Source organism: Chlorocebus sabaeus, chromosome 1, assembly GCF_047675955.1.
Source record: "Chlorocebus sabaeus isolate Y175 chromosome 1, mChlSab1.0.hap1, whole genome shotgun sequence".
Classification (NCBI taxonomy): Eukaryota; Metazoa; Chordata; class Mammalia; order Primates; family Cercopithecidae; genus Chlorocebus; species Chlorocebus sabaeus.
This window is the reverse complement of record NC_132904.1, coordinates 122218675-122239720: the sequence shown is the minus strand read 5'-3', so window position 1 is coordinate 122239720 and position 21046 is coordinate 122218675. Positions and strand designations below refer to the sequence as shown.

The 21046-nt window shown below is 51.0% G+C and overlaps 1 protein-coding gene across 6 annotated transcripts in view; it reads right to left on the bottom strand.

The window, feature by feature from the left end:
- Positions 1–206: 206 nt before the first annotated feature.
- Positions 207–21046, bottom strand: part of ST3GAL4 (ST3 beta-galactoside alpha-2,3-sialyltransferase 4) — a 59919-nt gene continuing 39079 nt past the window's right edge. For all 6 annotated transcript variants that reach the window (XM_073022210.1, XM_008021453.3, XM_008021454.3 and 3 more), the window contains 10 exons: positions 8426–8501; positions 8039–8123; positions 7593–7673; positions 7266–7363; positions 6980–7040; positions 6616–6711; positions 6312–6501; positions 5402–5545; positions 1173–1316; positions 207–884 (listed from right to left, as the gene is read on the bottom strand). In XM_073022210.1, the coding sequence (XP_072878311.1) occupies positions 798–884; positions 1173–1316; positions 5402–5545; positions 6312–6501; positions 6616–6711; positions 6980–7040; positions 7266–7363; positions 7593–7673; positions 8039–8123; positions 8426–8441 (1002 nt within the window). In that variant the 5' untranslated portion in view covers positions 8442–8501 and the 3' untranslated portion in view covers positions 207–797. The remainder of the gene's footprint in view (positions 885–1172; positions 1317–5401; positions 5546–6311; positions 6502–6615; positions 6712–6979; positions 7041–7265; positions 7364–7592; positions 7674–8038; positions 8124–8425; positions 8502–21046) is intronic.

The window sequence follows — 21046 nt, the reverse complement described above, 5'->3', positions numbered from 1 at the left end:
GGTGTCTGCAGACAGGGCTGCTGCGAGCACCACTCGCTCTCCTGCTGTGCCAGGGTGATAATGCATGACCAGGCACCCAACACTGGACTCAATAAGTAATTATTTCCCAAGTGATCATGCCCTGCTCTGGTCTAACAAGCCTGCCCACTGCTACACCCCATCCCATGCCTTCCCCCACCTGAAAGGACACAGGACATCACAACTGCTTCCATTTTAGGAAAAATAGTTTAATGGTAGGTTTGTAACCTCTTTTCTAGATGAGGTCCCCTTCTCGGTGGAACCCCTACACCAGTGCTCTTCCCATGCCCGCTGGGAGGTAGCAGCCCCTCTCTGGAGGGCACCCACCCATTCCCAATGCCCCTGCCCTCCTGGGAGGCCGGTGCTGTGTCTAGGCCTTGGTGGGGCCATCACTGTAGGTTTTTATAAAAAGTGGGCGGAATACTCTACTGGCCTCTTTCCTGGATGCATGGGACCAGCCCACAGCACCTTCCTACCCCTTCATTAAATAGCCCATTAAATTATCTCTTGGTGCTGGCAGAGAGGGGGTGCCACAGCAACGAGCCCCCTGCCCTGGCCGGGCTCCCACGGCTCCAGTACCCCCACCCTGACTGGATCTCGGCTCCATAAGAGCAGCCAGGGGCATGGCCTCATCTCAGACCTGGCCAGGCCCAGAACTCCCTCCCCAAGAGGGGGTAAGTCCAAGTGGGTCATACTGGCACCAGGCACCCCCACAGCCGCAGACGGGGGTCACCCAGGCAGCAGAGTAGGCAACCGACAGGCTACAACTCTTGCCCAGGTCAGAAGGACGTGAGGTTCTTGACGGCTCCCATCTCCAGCATCCGCTTAATGGCCAGGGCCTCTTGGGAGACATTATGGCCTGACCCCTGTGGAGACAGCCAAGGAAATAAACTGAGGGACTCCCAGGGACCTCTCTGTCCCCAGGAAAGTCTCCTTGCCCCTCCCCATGGCCCCACACTTCTTGGGAGCTCCCTTTCCCAGGCTGGTTCTTGGAAGGAAGACAAAATCCATGTGGCTGAACATGGAGGATGCTGGCCAGGGAGTCCAGATGCTTCGGTTCCAGTTCTGACTCCAGGAGCCACCTCTGGGTCTCAGCGCTGCTCCCAGCGCCCATCCGCCCCCTGCCCCACCGTGCTCACGAGCTAGGCACTTACCACCATGGACTTGAGCGTGATCTGCTCATAGTAGTGAATGGTCTGCTTCTTGTTGTAGGCATCTGGGTAGCCAAAGCCGGCAATGTGCACCAAGTCACAGAGGTGGAGGGCCAGCGTGATGGCCAACAAGCCTGTGGTGGGCTTCTGAGGAACAGGGGCAAAAGGGCGTTAGCGGGATCCCTGCTCCTCCCACCGTCATCTCTGCCAGCGCTCTGCACTGGAACTTTCTGCAGTCGTGGAAATGTTCTCCATCTGTGCTGTCCAGCAAGACAAGCCATGAACTAATGAGCATGCAAATGGGGCCAGTGCAGCTGAGGAACTGAATTTATTTTATTAATTTTTAATTAATTAAATTGTAAATTTAAATCGCCACATGTGCTGGGTGCAGAGGTTGCATATGCCTATAGTTCCAGCAACTCAGGGGGCTGAGGTCAGAAGACTGCTTGAGCCCAGGAGTCCTGGGCTGTCGTGCACTAAGAATGCACCTGTGAAAAGCCACTGCACTCCAGCCTGGGCAACACAGTGAGACCCCCATCTCTAAAAATAAACAATTATAAATAAGTAAATAGCCACATGTGCCTAGTGGCTACCATTCTGGATGGTCCAGCTCCATACACTTGGGGGAGGCCTGGGGCCTCTAGAGATAAGACTAACAATCAGAATGACCATTATCATCATATTAGTTACCTTTTAAACACTATGTGCCAGACACTATATTTAGTATTTTACCTACCTACCATAAGACATTATCGCATCCAGTCTCACAAAAACACTTGGAGGTACATATTATTATTAGCCCCCTTTTACAGATGAGAAAACCGGGGCTTACAAAAGCGTTAAGCAACTCATTCAAAGGAAAGGAAGTGTTCTGTCCTCCTCCTTGGAGAGCCTGACCTCATTTAGAAGACCTGGGGGCTCTGACATGCACTAGCTGTGCGACCCTTTATGGGGGTGGCGCTGTATTTTTTTTTTTTTTTTATAGAGATGGGGTTTCACCATGTTGCCCAGGCTGATCTCGAACTCCCGGGCTCAAGCGATCTGCCCACTCTGCCTCCCAAAGTGCTGGGATTACAGGCATGAGCCACTGTGCCTGGCCTCTCCTTCTTTAACGCAGGACAGCAGTACCTTTCCCATCCACCTTACTGGCTGCTCTAAGGACCTCACTTGCTCATGCCTAGTTCATCCGCAGTGATGAGCAGCCTGATATTCTCACTTCTCCAACCTCGCCTTCCTCAGCTTCAGTAACCTGCTTTGCACACAATTTCAGCTGCCCATACCCGTTTGGGAGCCATTCCTGGACCTCATCAGGCCTGTCGACACGCCAGCTTTCTCCCTCTCGCAGCTCTCCTGTCTTCTCATCTTCCACTCCCTGGCTGGGCCTTCTTTTTCCACCTTTGTTGCTTTCACCACCAGTGTGTCATCTCATCCAGTTGGGCTGACACACTTCCATGGCCTTCTAGCCAGCTCTGCCTGGTCACAGGCTCCTTACACTCACCAATTTCCTCCTCTTCCTGCCACTCTGTTAGTTAAACATGTTACCATCTCCAACGCTATCCAAGCTTGAAACCCAGAATTGGTCAGAAATCTCTCAATTCCATTTGTAAAACATATAAAGCAGAATCGTAAGAGAGCCCCGGTGACCCTAACCCTCGTGTAATCTCCTCCCTGGCACGTGCAGGGAGCCCGTGAATATGATGCGATTATGTGACGTTACTTTATATGGCACAGTTGAACATAAGAGCAGAGGCTGTCCTGCTGGGCTTGACCTAATTACCTGAACGTTTAAATCTGGGTGTCAAGACCAGAAGCGGAGAAGGTCAGAGATCTGAAGCACAGAAAGGATCTACTGTGCCATCGCTGGCTTGAAGATGGAGGCTGGACGGCAAGAAATGGGGGCCACCTCTAAGAGCCGAGCACGGCCCCCAGCCTCCAGCTGACAGCCGGCAAGGAAATAGGGACCTCAGTTCTACAATTGCAGGAACCAAATTATTTCAACCACAAGAATGAACCTGGAAGCAAAATTTTCCCCTAAACTTCCAGATGAGAACTGTCTGGTTGACAAACTGAGTCCAGCCTTGTGACAGCCTACACAGAGAACCGACCAAACCCTGCTGTTCTCATCTACAGGACTATGAGCCAGTACGTGGGTACTGTTTTGCCGCTAAACTTGTGGTATTAGTTAAGGAGCAATGGAAAGCTAACACAGGCTGGGCGCAGTGGCTCACACCTGTAATCCCAGCATTTTGGGAGGTTGAGGCAGGTAGGTCACCTGAGGTCAGGAGTTCGAGACCAGCCTGGCCAACATGGCAAAATCCCGTCTCTGCTAAAAATACAAAAATTAACCAGCTGTGGTGGTGCATGCCTGTAATCTCAGCTACTTGGGAGGCTGAGGCAGGAAAATCGCTTGAACCTGGGAGGTAGAGGCTGCAGTGAGCTGAGATGGCACCACTGCACTCCAGCCTGGGAGACAAAGTGAGACTCAGTCTCAAAAAAAAAAAACCAATACAATGTTGAGTCCATTTCCTCCTTTTCCCTTTCCACCGCCAGGAGGTGGGTTCAGGTCCTGGCCCTCTCTCATCTCCCTCTCCAGCCTCCTCTCCATCTGTAATCCTATGCATGGCATGAAACTCCTCCTTGTTGCCCTTCAGTGCCATTTGTACTGGAACAGTTCAGTGCTGGAGATGCCGCCTGCTCAGGCCAAATGCCTTTCCCCAGCTCTCTGCCTGATCCTTCCAGACCCAGCTCCAGCATCACCTCCTCTGGGGAGCCTCCCAGACATCTCTCAACAGATGTCTGTCCCTCCTCTGAGATTCCACGACATTGGGAACAACTCTCCATTGTGGAATTTTATCACTCCACAGTGCAAGCTACATTCTTACTCTGTTGGACTGAGGTCCTGTAGGGCAAGGAGCACAACCTCCTCACCAAGCATGCAGACTCGGGGCCTGGCATTGAGCAGTCACAAAAGCAGCTATTCACCACCGAACATGGAATAACAGGAGATGCTCAGTAAACAATAAAAGCATTTATTCAAAATCTGGCAAATATTTAAAGACCAGGCCCTGTGTGTCGGTCTCCAGAATAGGTATTTTACATCATTATTATTTTTTAAAATCCTACAACAGGCCTTAAAAGGTCATTATGGATATTATCCCACCATACAGGCAAGAAAAACAAGGCTCTGAGCAGTTGACCTGCCAAGCCCCACACAGTACACAGCACAGCCAAGCGCTATACCTGTGTCTGCTGGTACCTGTCTCTCACCGTCCCACACGGCCTCCCCGAGGGGCTCCAGGATATGGGTGGAAGTACTTGGGAAGCTACACAGTGGGTTAAAGCCCACCAGCTGAAGACTACCAGGGCACTGCACTCAAAACCATAACTTGCTATGGCTCAAGGACATCAGGTTAAAAAGAAGAAACACATAACCTATGGTTGGACACAGTGCCTTACACCTGTAATCGCAGCATTTTGGGAGGCTGAGACACGAGGATCACTTGAGGCCAGGAGTTTGGGACCAGCCTGGGCCACACAGTGAGACCCCCATCTCTATAAAAAAAATTTAAAAATTAGCCAGGAGTGATGGTGCATACCTGTAGTCTCACAGCTACTCAGGAGGCTGAGGCAGAAGGATCACCTGAGCCTGGAAGTTCGAGGTTACAGTGGGCTATGATTGCACCACTGTACCCCATCCTGAGTGACAGAGTGAGACCCTATCTCTAAAACAAAACAAAAACCCATAACTTGCAAAACTGCATTGACTCCCTGAATTGACACACCATCCCAAACCATGACATGCAAGACAAACTGTTGAAACTCCAACTCTTAGAACTCGTTCAGACCAGTGTTTCAAGATAAGATCACAGATGAAGCATATCTCATAGTAACCGCATGGCTCAAGTTGTTCCACAGATCAGACCACTGATTGTTCCAGCAACTCCCCAGTTGACAAATTCTGACCAGCGCCTGCCAAAATCATCCTCTCACACCAGCCCCTAAACCAGATCCAGGCCGTCCCCATCCCTCCCCACTCAGTAAACGCTCCTTGGTTCTCCAGAGTGTGGACTCCCCTTTGCGGCAACAACCTTAATGACAGGTGTGTTCCTGGAGGGAAAATGCAAACTACTGCCTCTGTTATGGGGTCCTTCCACGGCTTCCTAAGCCCACAGGAACGCCCCTCCTACATCCCACCCAGGACCGTAACCTTCGGACCCGACTTCCCATCGCACCTGCTTAATCTTCCGTGGCTGCTGCACGGGCAGGCTCAGCAGTTTGTCAGCTGCAATCTCCATGAAGAAGGGGTTGAGAATCCGAATCTGTTTAGGGTTGACGTCCCAGATGAGGGGAGGCTGTTTCCAGAAACCCTTTCGCACCTAGGAGGATGGGGTCAGAAGAGAGACAGCAGCAGGTGAAGCCCTGTTTCTCAAATCCAACCCAGTGGTCCTCAGCCAGACGAGGGGCTCCAAGTGATGGCAGAGGCCTTCAGGAACACAAGGTGACAGGAAAGGGAGGTGAAGTCTGTGCCAGAGATGGGAGACCAGGAGAGGACCAGGGAAAGAGAGAAGGAGAGGCGCCCCCTCGGGAGGCCAGGTGACCAGGTGTATAAAGCAGAGGGTCGAAGCCATGGACCACTTCCAAGACCATCCACACAGGTAGAAGGAACTAAAGTTTTAGGCTGTCTAAACACTTGACAGAAAAGCCAGATGGGACAGTTCAGCCTGTGACCGATGGCAAAGTGATGTAGTGAACTCTTTCTGGGACCGTCTGTTAGGACACACGCCTCATTGCTCTAACCTACCCTCGGCCTAGAGATGGCTGCTGGAGGGTTCCTCGGCTCCCGAGTTCCTCACAGGCAAACACCTACTCAGAAAGCGTTCCTGTCGCAGACAGCCCTGGAGCACGGGTGCCTTTGGCTGCTGCCACCTGATGCCTGCAGGTTTTTATACCCATTGCTGGGGCGGCTTACTGGAACACCACCATTGGAGGGCAGCCTAAGGCGCTGACTGCCGGGAGCCTAGTTCTTGCTATCCCCGCACAGGCTCTTCAGGACTGCCAGGCCGACATCAAGGAGCGTGAGGTCCTGACTCGGGCAGTGTCCCCAACCCCAGGCCTCAGCCCCCAGTCTGTCCCCCAACTTACCCGCTTCTTATCACTCAGGATGGTCTCAATCCAGTGGAAGTCCATTGCCTTGAAAGCCACCAGGACGAGGAGTGTGTCTGGGTTGTTTTCTACTTTGGGGTCGAAGTGGGCAGATTCAGGGTAGAAGAGACGCATGGTGGTCTTGGAGCCCACGTCACCCTCATAGCCAGCCACTGGGGCATTGTTCAATCTAGGGGTTGGGGGGAGGATTCCCATCACTAGAGGCCTCCTGGGCCTGTGTACAGTCCCTGGCTTGGATATCCAGTTCCCAAACCGCAGTAGGAAGAGACAGTCACACACACACCTGATGACCACATCGTACTTGTTGATGGCATCTCCCAGTGAGCTGTTCCGTAGCCGGTGCCCGTTCCCCACGACCACGCAGCGGCGGCACCTGAGGCTGCCATAGGAAGAGGAGTGGTCAAGCCCAGAAGAGGTAGAGCACCCCTGTTCTACCCCACGCTCGCTGCCCTGGATCTGCCTGCGCCCGTCTCAGGACCACTTCCTAGGCCCCCTCAGCCCCTGGTCCCCGTGAAGCAGGCATCACCCCATGGTCCTGCTTATGGTCATGCTGACTTTACACCCCTGGGCCAGGCCATGACTGTTTCACACAGGGCCAGGAAAGACGAGAAGGTGCCCAGACTGGAGTCGGGGGAGTGCCGCCTTACCTCTGGATGTTCTCGGGGATAGAGGAACTGGTGATGGCTAGCACCCGGAGGAGCAGGTCCTCTACAAAAAGAGCCAGGCGGAGGGACTGATGCGACAGCTAGCATTCTGAAGGCTGCCTGCCCTCCCTCCACTGCTCCTCAGAGCCCCGGCTGCCTTCTTCTTCCCCTGACCCTGGTGCTGGAGCCGGGCTCAGAACTTGGGCACTGGGGCCAGGGACAGCAGAGAAGCAGCAGCACTCTGGTCACGGTGAGCCCATGGTTCCCACAGAGCTGGGTGGGAACTTACCACTCCCCTTGGTCCCATAGGGCAGCTCGTAAGCAGATGGCGTCTTGACCCAGAAATAATCCTTAAGCTGCAGGAAGATGGGCTGATCCCGGGAGTAGCTGCACAGAGGTGAAAGCCGGGTGGGGATGAGAACAGAATTAATCTTGATGCCAGAAGCAGGGTTAGGCCCATGACTAATATTATAAGGCCCTCACTTCCCTCCCTGGCTTCACCTAACCCATGTCCACCACCAGGGCTGCTCCTTCCATCTACTCCTCACACGGAGGCTGCCCTCAATCCCAGCTCGCTCCATGCCCTGCTCTACCCTCCTCATCCTTGAGTACTTACTTGCCAAAGAGCTTAGAGGCCTTCCTCTCTGCCTCACCCTGGAGGCACGGCTCCTTCTTCTCTGGGATGGGAAAATAAAAACTGGAGAGAAAAAAGGACAGGAGGCAGGAGCCCCAGTCAGACCCAGGGGCCCATGTTCCAGGCAGCCTAAGCCTTCTCCCATGGCGTGAAGGTCCCAAGGTGCCAAGCAGGAATCATCTCAAGTTCAGTTCCACTGATCCAGGTCTTCCTGCCCTGTACTCCCTGGGTGAGGGTCCAGTGAGACATCCCAGGCCCTGCCCCCATCCACCCTCACGGAAACACTCCGTACCAGTAGCTGAAGGGATGAGGTCATGCGCCGGCTTTTGAAACGTTCCTGCCCTCCTAGGTCCCCCGCTCCATGATGCGCCATCCCTAAGCCCCGTCCCTGACAAGAACCAGTGGAACGACATGGAAGGTGAACTCACAGCTCGATGTACCTGTCTTCCCGGGAGATGGAATACAACACCATGACGACCAGGACCAGAGCCAACATGGCCAGGAGCTTCCAGCCTGCAGGACACATGCACAGAGGAGCTAGAGGCCGAAACAGGCAGGTACAGCCCCCGTCCATCTTCCCACCTGCCCCCTTCTGAGCCCCTCTGACCCCTAACTCAACAGGAGCAGTCTCTGGTCCTCTCCTGGCCCTGGCTGAGGGCTTGACGCTGATTGTACCCAGTGTCCTTCAAGATGAAGAGAAGGGCTCCTGGCTCCCTGTCTGTCCCTCCATAGCCCCCAGAGGTCCCAGGATCCCGCTGAAGACGGCTTCTGGAGGCCCGTCCTCCAGGGTGGGGGAGCCCTCGGACGACACTCACGGGACTTGCTGACCATGTTTCTCAGCAGGCAGCAGGATTCCTGGGGAAAGCTGTCATGCCGGCTGCCTCGGGCCACCTAGGAAATAGGAGTCACAGGTGTCTGGTCAGCTTCACAAACTCTCCTGCCTAGACACCGGAGCAGGACACACCCACTGTCCGCCCCTTCCTTCCTCCAGAAAGCAGGAAGCCGTTCCCCAGGGCAGTCATCCTGAGGGTGACCTTTCTCATCCAGGATTCCTCCTAACTCCTCCTCCAAGGGTGGCATCAGAGATCCAGGTGAGTCCTGCCATGGAAGGGAAAACCGAGGGTCCAGCCCTCACAGACTTGGTCCCAAGCCAGGCTGGCCTACTGCAGCCTCTATGTGTGGTTCTTCTCACCGTCCCCTTCTGCATTTTGACCCAGGAAGGGCCAGCTCCAGGAGGCAGACAGCTACCCCCGCCCACTGTTGACACAAAAGTTAAGCCAACTCACTGTGTGAGGGCTTGAGTCCTATTTTACCCAACAGAGGGTCACCTATTCTCCACCATCCAAGGCGTCCCTTGGTCAGTGCCTGCCTCTCCATCATCAATCCAGCCAAACAGGTCTGCTCAGGCCAGAGGCTGGGAGTGAGGGTGGGGCTATGACACGGTCCTCATGAGGGCTCCTTGATCCCTTCTAGACTCTGACCAAATGCAAACAGTGCTCACGCCTCCCCACCCGGCCATGGGGTAAGCTCAGGGAGGGAAGGTGTTTGAATGGGGAGCACAGGGAGCTGGGAGGGTCTGGCCAGCCAAAGAGGAGTCAGGAGATGCTTCCAGTAAGGGCGAAGACAGTAAGGTGAGGACTGTGCACGGGAAGGGGTGAGCTGCTGTTCCCCCATCACACAAGCAAAGGCTTCCTCACAAGCACCAGCTCAGCCAGGGCCACGCCGCAGAGTGACTGCAGAAGAAATTTCTGTGGCTTCCACAGCCACACAAAGAGGCACCAGATGCCAAGTGCCAGTTTCTTCCATCCATGCCATGCTTCCTGATGATCTGGATCGGAAGAGTCACTTGGACCACTTCCTAAAAACACATTTCAGGTCCCTTCCCTGGAGACCACCGTGGTCAGCCTGAGTATGGCCTGGGACGGGCATTTTCACAAACAGCCCATGTGAACCTGACGGTCGATCAGGAAAGGGAGGCAAACACTAGTGTTTGTGCACCAAGGGAAACCTTCCATGTTTTCATAGGGGCTGGGGATAGCATCTGGATGAGGTCTGGTCCATTTTACACACCATTAACCAATGACCCTCAGCCCTGTCTTGTGATAAAGTCAATGTCCTGCTCCCCAGCAGACTCATTCCCAGGCTCCGCTCTGAGCCCACAAACACTGAAGAATCAGTCTTGAGTCAGAGGAAACAAGCAGGCAGGGACCAGGGTCAGACTCCCTTGGGAGAGTCAGAAGCACCATCCTCAAACCCCAGAGGGGATGAAGCCTGGCCCTGTCCCGTAAAGAAAAGTGATCGGTTTGTAATCAGCACAAGTTCCCAGTTAAAGGTGTTGTCCTAGTAACTCCCCAGACAGCTCTTCTGAAAGGGGCATGCCTTCCCTACCCCTCACCCCACAGCAGTCTCTGAGTCATTCCCTACACACGACCCTCCTGGCCTTCACAGCATTTCCCATCTGTCATCAGCTTAGTTACTTGTTTGCTTTCTGTCATCTCCCCAACTGAGATATAAGCTCTGGGCGGGTTGGAATTGGGTCTGTCCCGTTCGCAGCTCGAGTCCCACACGTAGCACGCTGCCTGGCACATAGTAGAGTACATCAGAAAGTACTGAATGTGTATCAGGCTGGTTACCGTGGACGATCACACCTCCCTCTCTGACCTGCAGTCTCCTTGCTGTCAAACTGAGAAGTCAGCCTATTCCCACTGCTCAAAAAAGGCCAGATCCGTCCCATGGGCATCCCAGAGCCATTCTTAGACAAGTGGATTCTTTGGCCCCCTTCCAGACCTATAAAATCAGAATGTGCATTTGAACACGATAGCCTGGCGATTCATATATCTGTCCGAGTTTGAGAAGCACTGGTCAAGCCTGATGTTCTTGATTATGGCTGAAGAGGAGACTCACCTGAAGTACCTAAAATTTTTTTTTTTTTTTTTTAATGAGTATCTGGGTCCCGACACCTAGAAATTCTGAGTTAATTCATGTAGCCCAGCACTGGAGTTCGTTGAAGCCCCCTGGGTGATTCTAAAGCGCAGCCAAGGTTGAGAGCCACTGGTCTGGATGATCTGTGGGTGATCTGAAAGCACACTTCTCAAACCTTGATGTGCACATTGTGACTCAGAGGGTGCCAGATTGGGGTACAGGGCAGGCGGGGATTTGCATTCTAACCAGCTTCCTAATGGGGCCTGCTGTGTGGCTGGAACTACTCTCTGAGTTGCAGTGCTCCGGAACCAGGATCCCTCCATCTCTAACATTTCAGGACCTTATGAACTGCAGCCTCTCTCACCCTCCCTGCTCCCTCTCTACATCTCCCTTGCATGACCAGCGTGCATTTCATCTTCCTTTCTATTCATAAGTCACAGCATTGGCTGCACAATGCAATGACCTGAGGAGCTTCAACATTTACTAGGCCCCACTCTCCAAGATGTTTATTTAATTGGTTAGGGGTGGGGCCCAAGCATGAATAGTGAATAGTGAAACAAACCAGTGGCCCACCTCCTCTAATTCTAAAATGCAGCCTGGCTGGGGAAACACTACTCATTCCACCTTTTGCGAAAGACAAATACTCAGACATCCTCCAGGGAAAAGACCTTTGGCGTCAGAGGTGAGCAGCCCTAACCAGACCTGAACAACAAGACAATTAGCCCTTCTTCGACCTCTTCCCCAGTAAAGTTCTACATTGTCTTGTCTTCATTCCAAAATAGCGTCAGTGTTGAGCTAAGCAGACTGGGCGAGTCTTAGGGCTTGCTCTGCTATACCCAACGAGGGTTTCACGAGCCCACCCCCTCCCCTTGTGGGGCCAAGCCATAGGATTGCTCAGTGGCCCCAGGCATTCCAGGGCTTCCGGGGCTGGCTGCTGCCTCAAGACAACATGGCGCCTTCTCCCAGCAGCTACCCCACATTGCTGGTCTAGCTCTGAGCATAAAGGGCTGGAGAAAAGCCACAGTAGAGTATCTGGGTGGGAAAGCAGGCATCAAATCCACTCATGTCCAAGGGCACCAGCTTCTCACCAGGAGGCCAGCTCACCCGACCTGCTGGGCAAAGGTGCCCCCGGGTAGGAAGACAATCTGCTCTTCTTGGTGCTCTGCCAGGAACCAAGATGTCCCTGGCCGAAGGGAGCTGGTCAGTTCTGCCACAGAACTTGCCCAAGGGCAGAACTGGGGGACAAGGTGAAGAAATAAGGCCCAGTGGAGGCAGAAACCATGCCTCCTGCTGCCCAGCATTCATGGCCTAACATACAGTGAGTACTCAGCATGTACCCGCCAAACCAAGAGGGGCAGAACTAGATATGCCCCCAGGGGCACGGTGTGGTGCCCAGCCCCTCAGAGACCCTGGACCCATAAAAGTGATACGGCTTAATGTTCTAGGGAAGGGGTCTGGGAAGACCAGAGGGGCAGAAGCTCGTGGTGTACTTGCTGGGTCTGTGATCACAAGCGATCACTTATTCTTACTGTCCTCAGTTTTTTTGGTTTTTTTTTTTCCAGAGTCTTGCTCTGTCACCCAGGCTGGAGTGTAGTGGTGCCATCAGCTCACGGCAACCTCCGCCTCCCAGGTTCAAGTGATTCTTGTGCCTCAACCTCCTGAGTAGCTGGGGCTACAGGCATGCACCACCACACCCGGCGAATTTTTGTATTTTCAGTAGAGATGGGGTTTCTCATGTTGCCCAGGCTTGTCTTGAACTCCTGGCCTCAAGCGATGCACCCACCTTGGCATCGCAAAGTGCTGGGATTACAGGCGTGAGCCACCACGCCTGGCCATCACTGTCCTCAGTTCTGTAGGGAAAACCTGGAGCCCCCGTCTGCCTGCTGCCTACCTCTAGACTCTCCTACCTTCCCTCTTCGCCCCAAATCCTTCCACCTAGACACCAGATCCACCTCACCTTCACAGAATAGTCTCCAACCGACTCCTCTTTGCCCTGTGTCTCCCACCTCTCCTTCTCTATTCTCTGACTTATAAACATGCCCAAGCTTCCTTCTTCCTAAAAAAAAACAAAAAACAAAAAACAAAACTCTCTCTGCTCTTCAAGCTACCCCCACATCTCCCTCATTCCCTCCAGTGATCAAACTTCTTCACCTGTACTACACCCTCACTTCCTACTCTATCCCCCGACCCCTACACCAGTCCTTCCACCCTTGTTTTTATTCTGAAATTGCTCTTGCTGAGGCCAGGGACCTTCTAATTGCCAAACCTAAGAAAGGTCTATTGTCAGTCTCCACTGTGCTTGGAGGCCTTTGATGCTGTTGGCCATGACTTCTCCTTGGCTTCTAAGTCAAGGTCAAGATTCCCTCCAGGTTTTCCTGACTCCCGGACAGTAGGCTCTGCTGCTGGGGCCCACCCTTTTTCTTTTTCTTTCTTTTTTTTTTTCTGAGAGGGAGTCTCCCTCTGTCACCCAGGCTGGAATGAAGTGGCACGATCCCACTGGAACCTCTGCCTTGCAGGTTCAAGTGATTCTTGTGCCTCCCAAGTAGCTGGGATTACAGGCACCCACCACCATGCCTGGCTAATTTTGGTATTTTTAGTAGAGACAGGGTTTCACTATGTTGGCCAAGCTGGTCTCAAACTCCTGACCTCACGTGATCTGCCCACCTCAGCCTCCCAAAGTGCTGAGATTACATGCGTGAGCCACCAAGGGTCCACCCTTTAAATGCTGGCATTCTCGGGGGCGCTGTCCTTGAACCTCTGCTTCTCCCCTGCTACACATTTTCACAGGACAAGTTCACTTGTTTTCAGAGGTTTAGCTACTATTCATACACTGATGATTCGAGCTCTTTATTTTCAGCGCTAATTTATCTTCCACATCCCATCCTAATATTTCTAATATTCTAGCTGGATGATCTTAAATTCCTCAAATGGAAGATGTTCAAAGCTAGCCTCTCTCCTTGCTCCCAACCCCCATATTATCAACCCAATCTCCCAATACCTCCCTCTTTCACCTCCCCCACCAAGGTTACTAAATATTATCAGTTATACCCCCATTTGCTCATATTCTAGCAAATGCTTGCTAAGCTCCTTACCACAGGCCTGGCATCATAGGTGAAACTGGGGATGCCAGATTTTACAAAACTCAGCCCCAGTGTGAAGGTCACATTGTCTAGACCCTCAGAAATACTTCAGAGTGCAGCCCTCCAGCTCCCCTTCCAGAGTCACAGCCTGGTTCCAGATCCCACCCCAACTTACAGCTTCCTAACTGGTCTCTTCACCACAAGTGTTTCCTCACTCATGCCTCTTCTTCGAAATTGCCAACATGGTATCCTTCTAAGAAATGATATGGATCAAACCACCCTCTCGCTTCAATTGCTCCACATTCCTTACACGAAGCCAAGGCTCCTTATCAGGTAACCAGGCCCCTTCAGTTTGTGGCCATGAGAATTGCAAATGCATCTCTTACCCTCCTCCCAAGCACACTAAGGGAGCCACCTTTTCCCTCCCACTGTAGCTGCCACATCCCTTTTCTACCTTTATTAAGGTGCCTGCTATGGTTTGAATGTGTCCCCCAAAGTCCACATGCTGCAACTCGATCCCCAGTGCAACAGTGTAGGTAGGAACTAATAAAAGGTGCTTAGATCATGGGGCTCTGCTCTCATGGATGGGTTAATGCCATTATTGTGGGACTGGGTTCCTTATAAAAGGCCAGTTAGGTCCCCTCTTGATCTGTCCTGCCATTCCACTTTCCACCATGGGATGATGCAGCAAGAAGGCCCTTGCCAGAGCAGCCCCTTGATCTTGGACTTCCCAGCCTCCAGAACCATGAGCCAAATAAAATTCTATTAATTATAATGTACTCAATCTGCGGTATTCTGTTACAGCGGCACAAAACGTACTAAGACAGAAAATTGGTGCCAAGAAGTGGAGAGGGGAGGAGAAAGCAGGGGAGGGGAGGGAAAAGCAGGGGAGGGGAGAGGAAAGCAGGGGAGGGGAGAGGAAAGCAGGGGAGGGGAGAGGAAAGCAGGGGAGGGGAGAGGAAAGGAAGAAAAGAGAGAGAGCAGAGAGGGAGGGAGGGAGGGAGGGAGGGAGACAGGCAATAAAGAGGGATTAGAAGATCTGTAGGGAAAGTCTGAAACTTCTTAGACTAAGTGGTTGTGATCAGAATGGTGGTAGAAATATGGATGGTAAACGGCATTCTGATGAGGTCTCTATATCTCAAGATTAAGGTACTGGAAACTGACATAACAGTCATCCTTGTTATAAAGCAGCAAAGAATGTGGCTACATTGTGTCCAGGTCCTCAAACTGTATAGCAGGCAGAACTTAAGAGTGATAAACTAGGCTATTTGGTGGAAGAAATATCTAAGCAGCAAAGCATCTGGGTTGCTGTATAACTTATTTTAACTGTATACTTATTTTAACTGTAAAATTTGAGAAGAAATAAATAATTTAAAGATGAAATTTATAAAGAAAAGCAGGGTTGGGTGCAGTAGCTCACATCTGTAATCCCAGCACTTTGGGAGGCTGAGGTAGGTGGATCATTTGAGGTCAGGAGTTCGAGACCAGCCTGGCTGACATGATGAAACCCCATCTCTAGTAAAAATACAAAAATATTAGCTGGGCATGGTGGCACACACCTGAAATTCCAGCTATTAAAGGCTAAGGCAGGAGGATGGCTTGAACCTGGGAGACAGAAGTTGCAGTAAGCTGAGATCGTACCACTGAACTCCAGCCTGGGCAACAGAGGGAGACTCCATCTCAAAGAAAGAAAGAAGAAAAGAAAGAAAGGAAAGAAAGAAAGAAAGAGAAAGAAAGAAAGAAAGAAAGAGAGAAAGAAAGAAAGAGAGAGAGAAAAAAGAAAGAAGGAAAGAGAGAAAGAAAGAAAAGAAAGAAAGAAAGAAAGAAAGAAAGAAAGAAAGAAAGAAAGAAAGAAAGAAAGAAAGAAAGAAAGAGAGAGAAAAAAAGAAGGAAAGAGAGAAAGAAAGAAAGGAATTTATAACAAAAAGCAAAACAGAACTTAGAGACTGGAAGGATTCTGAGACTGGCTCTGTAGTAGAGAAAGAACTTTCAGGAGAGGAAAGAAAGGGTGCAGGCATGTTACCATTTGATAGTTTGATAAGAATATTAGTATGGACCACTTGATAAGGAGATTAGTATTGGCCAGAGCCACTGTTTGATAAGAATATTAGTACAATAAGAATGAAGCCAGAGGCTATTCATCAAGAAAATGAGAATGATCCCAAAGGCACTGCAAAGATGACCTGTGATCACAGCCCCAGAGTGCCAAAATCTGAAGGAAGTAACTATATCAAAAGCCATGTCTTGGGAACCCTCAGGACCTGTGGCTCACTGTCCAGGGCCACCTCAAGTCTCTGCTCCCACATTTGGGCACAGTGCTCCTTGGCCTCCCCAGCTATGGCTCAAATGGGCCCAGATGCAGCTTGACCTACCACTCTAGAAGGTGCAAGTGGTGAGTCTTGGTGGCATCCACATGGTCCTAATGCCACTGGAGTACAGAATGCAGGGGCTATGGGCCTGGCTCCTTCCAACTAGATTTCAAAGCATACTGCGGACAGTCTGGGGACCCAGGCAGAGATTTATTGCAGGGGCAGAGCCACAACCAGGGAGCCCTCTGTAGAGCAATGCCAAGCAGAACTGTGGAGTCAGAGCTGCTCAGAGTCCCCAGGAAGCCTAGTGGAGCTGTGGGAGTAAGGCCGTCCTGACACCCCAGAACTGCAGAGCTACCAGTGTGCAACAGCAACCTGGGGGAGATGCAGGCACAAGACTCCAACCTGTGAGAGCTGCTGAGCCCAGGAATGAGCCCAGCAAAGCCAGAGAAGCAGGGCTGCTGGAGGCCTTGGGGGCCCACGTCCCTACCCAAGTGTGTCTGGAAGGCAGGACATGGAGTCGAAAAAGATTATTTGACAAGTTGGGATTTAGTATTATTTCCCCTGCTGGGTTTTTGGAGTTGTTTGGACCAGTTGCCCCTTTCTTCTTGCCTATCTCTCCCTTTTGGAATGGAATATCTGTCCTATGCCTGTCCCATCACTGTACTTTGGAAGTAGACAACTTGCTTGATTTCACAGCCCATGACTGGAGGGGAATTTGCTTCAGAATGAACCATGCCTTGAGTTTCACCCGCAGCTGACTTAGAGGAGACTGTGGACTTTGGACTTTTAATGTGGTGCTGAAACAAATAAGAATTTGGGATTATAGGTAAGAAGCAAATATATTCTGCATGTGACAAGGACATACATTTTGGGGATTGGGGCAGAATGCTATGGTTTGAATGTGTCCCTCAAAGTTCATGTGCTAGAAACTTGATCCTAAACGTAACAATGTTGTGAGGTGGGGTCTCGTAAGAGTAGGCCATGAGTGTTGTGGGAAGTCAGGGACCCCGAACGGAGGGACTGGCTGGAGCCGCAGCAGAGGAACATAAATTGTGAAGATTTCATGGACATTTATCAGTTTCCAAATAATACTTTTATAATTTCTCGTGCCTGTCTTTAACCTCTTAATCCTGTTATCCTTGTAAGCTGAGGATGTACGTCACCTCTGGACCACTGTGATAACTGTGTTAACTGTATAAATTGATTGTAAAACATGTGTGTTTGAACAATATGAAATCAGTGCACCTTGAAAAGAACAGAATAGCAGCAATTTTTAGGGAACAAGGGAAGATAACCATAAGGTCTGACTGCCTGCGGGGTTGGGCAAAAAGAGCCATATTTTTCTTCTTGCAGAGAGCCTATAAACGGATGTGCAAGTAGGACAGATATCACTAAATTCTTTTCCTAGCAAAGAATATTAATATTAATACTCTGGGAAAGGAATGCATTCCTGGGGGGAGGTCTATAAACAGCCACTCCAGAAATGTCTGTCTTACGTGGTTGAGATAAGGACTGAGATACACCCTGGTCTCCTGCAGTACCCTCAGGCTTATTAGGGTGGGGAAAAACTCTGCCCTGGTAAATTTGTGGTCAGACAAATTAGCAGCATTTGTGGTCAGTTCTCTGCTCTCAAACCCTGTTTTCTGTTAAGATGTTTATCAGGACAATATGTGCACCACTGAACATAGACCCTTATCAGCAATTCTGCTTTTGCCCTTAGCCTTGTGATCTTTGTTGGACCCTTATCAGTAGTTCTGCTTTTGTCCTTGGTCCTGTTCCCTCAGAAGCATGTAATGTTTATTAGACCCTTATTAGTTCTGTTTTTTGCCCTTTGAAGCATGTGATCTTTGTATGTACTCCCTGTTCTTGCACCCTCTCCCCTTTTGAAACCTTTAATAAAAACTGGTTGATCTGAGACTCAGGTGGGCATCATGGTCCTATCGGTATGTGATGTCACCCCCGGCGGCACAGCTGTAAAATTCCTCTCTTTATACTGTCTCTATTTCTCAGCTGGCCAACGCTTATGGAAAATAGAAAGAACCTATGTTGAAATATTGTGGGCGGGTTCCCCCAATACTTGAGGGCTCTGTTCTCATGAATGGGTTAATGCATTATGGGAGTGGGTTCCTTATAAAAGGACAATTAGACCCCTTCCTGTTCTCACTCTCCACCTTGCCCTTCTTCCATCTACCATGAGATGATGCAGCAAGAAGACCCTCACCAGATGTGGCCTGTAGATCTTGGACATCCCAGCCTCTGGAACTGTGAGGCAAATAAACTTCTGCTCCTTAGAAATTACCTACCTGGTGGTAATGGCAGCACAAAACAGACTAAGATAACATCCTAACCCTCCACATCCTGCTCACTGAGACCATCCCACTCTGGCAACATCTGGCTCAAATGGTTCCTCTCCTGTGAAGGCTTGACCTATACTTCCAAATGACTGATGTTTTGGTTCCCATGAAACATTGTTTATACCTTAATTTCAGCACTTAGAGATAACATAATTTTATATTATAGGAGGTTTTCATGTCTTGCCCACTATCCCATGACCTCTGAGATTGGAGACATTTTTATGCCAAGAGCCCACCAGAGTAAGTGTACTTATAGAATATGCTTTATGGTATAATGTAATTTTGTGTTATATAATTCTGTGCTTTCCTAGCTTGCCTAAATGACCTCTGTGGTCAGGAACTTTTTTGAATCTGCAGATTCCATTAAACTGCCAAGTATGTAGCAGATGTTTTATAAACATCTGACAAATAAGTAATAACATGTGAATAAAGATGTAGTGCATGTCCCATTAACAACTGAAATGTACTGCACGCTCTAAACGCGAAACCAGGATCTCTCAATCTCTGCACCACTGACTTTGGGGGCCAGAGAGTTCACTGTTGCGGGGTCTGTCTTGTGTATTATGGGATGTTTAGCAGTCATCTCTGGCCTCTACCCGCTAGACACCAGTAGGAAATCCCTCTTCTCAGGTGTGACAAAATGTTTCCAGACATTTCCAAATGCTGAGGACCACTGTGCTAGATGCTTCTAAGGGCCGTGCAAGTATGTTGACCCGGTGAGTTCAACATGATAATTACCTCCATTGTGGAGCCAGGGAACTAAGGTGAGAAAGGGGTCAGTAACGGGCCCAGGTTGTACAGCTCGTGAGGAGTGGAGCTGGGGCTGGAATTCTGGCTCCTTCACCCAGAGCCCCCATATCCTATGGCTTCTAAAACCATCCTGTGCAGACTGGCTCCCTAGCCTCCAGGATCCCTGGGATGTCCACCCTGCCCTATACAGCAATTAGGGGAAGGGGCTTCGAGCACATCCAAGTCCTTCAAAGGCTCCACACAGTGACGAAGAGCCTGTCGAGCCCCTTCTCAGCCACACTTCCACACGAGACACAGTCTCTAGCCCCCACAGCCCAGGTGTTCTCTGGAAGCTCTGAGTGTGATAACGTCTGCCAGCTGGACACCAGACTTCCATGAATCTGACCATTTTTTGCAGCCACATCCCACCACTGGCACGGACTCACTCTCTCCACTATAGGCCAGGTCTCCCGGGCTACGGACTCCTCTGGCTTCCCTGCTAAACCTCAGCGCCGGCCTGGGCTGTACCTGCTTACACACATTCCACAGCCCGTCCAGGAGTGAGTCTCCACTGTGTCTGCCAACCCACAGCGATTCCTCTTGGCTTAGTGTCCACTGCCCACGTTCTACAGGGGACTCAAGCTGGACTGTGCAGTTAACGTCATTAATACAACTGCCAAGTACAGTGAGAGCAGGGTACGGGATGGGGAGTTCTCCCACAGGGTTAGAAACCACCCAATCAACACTCGAATACAGATGGTTCACTAATTGCAAGTACCCAGAACAGACCGGTCATCTGTAAAACTCCTCCTCAGCTCCAAAACCTCCATGGGCTCCTCTTCTCACGGGGAGAGTCCGGGTCCTTGCTCTGACCCACAGAGACACACGAGGTCTACTGGCCAGCACCTCCTCCCTCCTTGCCTAAATCCTCCCAATGCAGGCTGCCTGCATTAGTCTGTTTTCATGCTGCTGATAAAGACATGCCCGAAACTGGAAAATTTATAAAGAAAAAAGTTTAATGGACTCCCAGTTCCACGTGGCTGGGGAGGCCTCATAATCATGACAGAAGAAAAAAGGTACATCTTACATGGCAGCAGGTGAGAGAGAAGGAGAGCCACATGAAAGGGGAAACCCCTTACAAAATCATCAGCTTTCGTGAGACTTACCACCATGAGAACAACGTGGGGAAACCACCACCATGATTCAATTATCTCCACCAGGTCTCTCCCATGACACACGGGAATTATGGGAGCTACAATTCAGTATGAGATTTGGGTGGGGACACAGTCACACCGTATCACTGCCCAGCCCACACCAGCCTCACCGGGTCTAGGGGGCTAGCTAGGCATGCTCCCTTCTCTGGGCCTCTGCGATTTCTGCTCACTCAGTCTACAATGCTTTTCTCTAGACATGGGCTTGGCCATCTCTCTCCATCCAGCTCTTTACTCAGCTTCTCTACTTCCCAGCAACAACTCCACACCCAACACTGCAGGTCCCCTCCCCTGCTTGCAAAAATGTTTCTGTTGTTTTGCTTGCTGCTTTATCGCCCGTGTCGACAACAGTGCCCGGCACCCAGTGGGCTCTCAATACAAACATATTGAATTAATAAATGGATCTGTTCATCGGATGGCATTGCCCCAGTGACAGTGGAACAGAATGGAAGAGGCAATGACAGCAGGTCAGATATCCTTTGGCCCCTGTGGCACAGCCCCTGGCTGGACACTGCAGCCTCACCCCATCATTGAACACTGTGATCACAGCATGCCCGGGCACGGAGAGGCTTCCTGGCTCATTAGAGTTGGCAGAGAGCACACTGAGTAACTGACCAGCTAACTGCCTCAGGGCCACACATGGGAGGATGGAAACATCTCTCAGGCTGTCTGACCTTTGAGGGAAAGGAGCCAGACAGGCTTCCACCTACAGCAAAAGGCGCTCTCTGTTCCCACCCTCGGGCTCCACAGGCTACCCCCGCATCCGCCCCTGCAGCCTGGCTCTGTAGACTCCTGTATAGAAACATTGTATCACCCGTTTATCAGCTG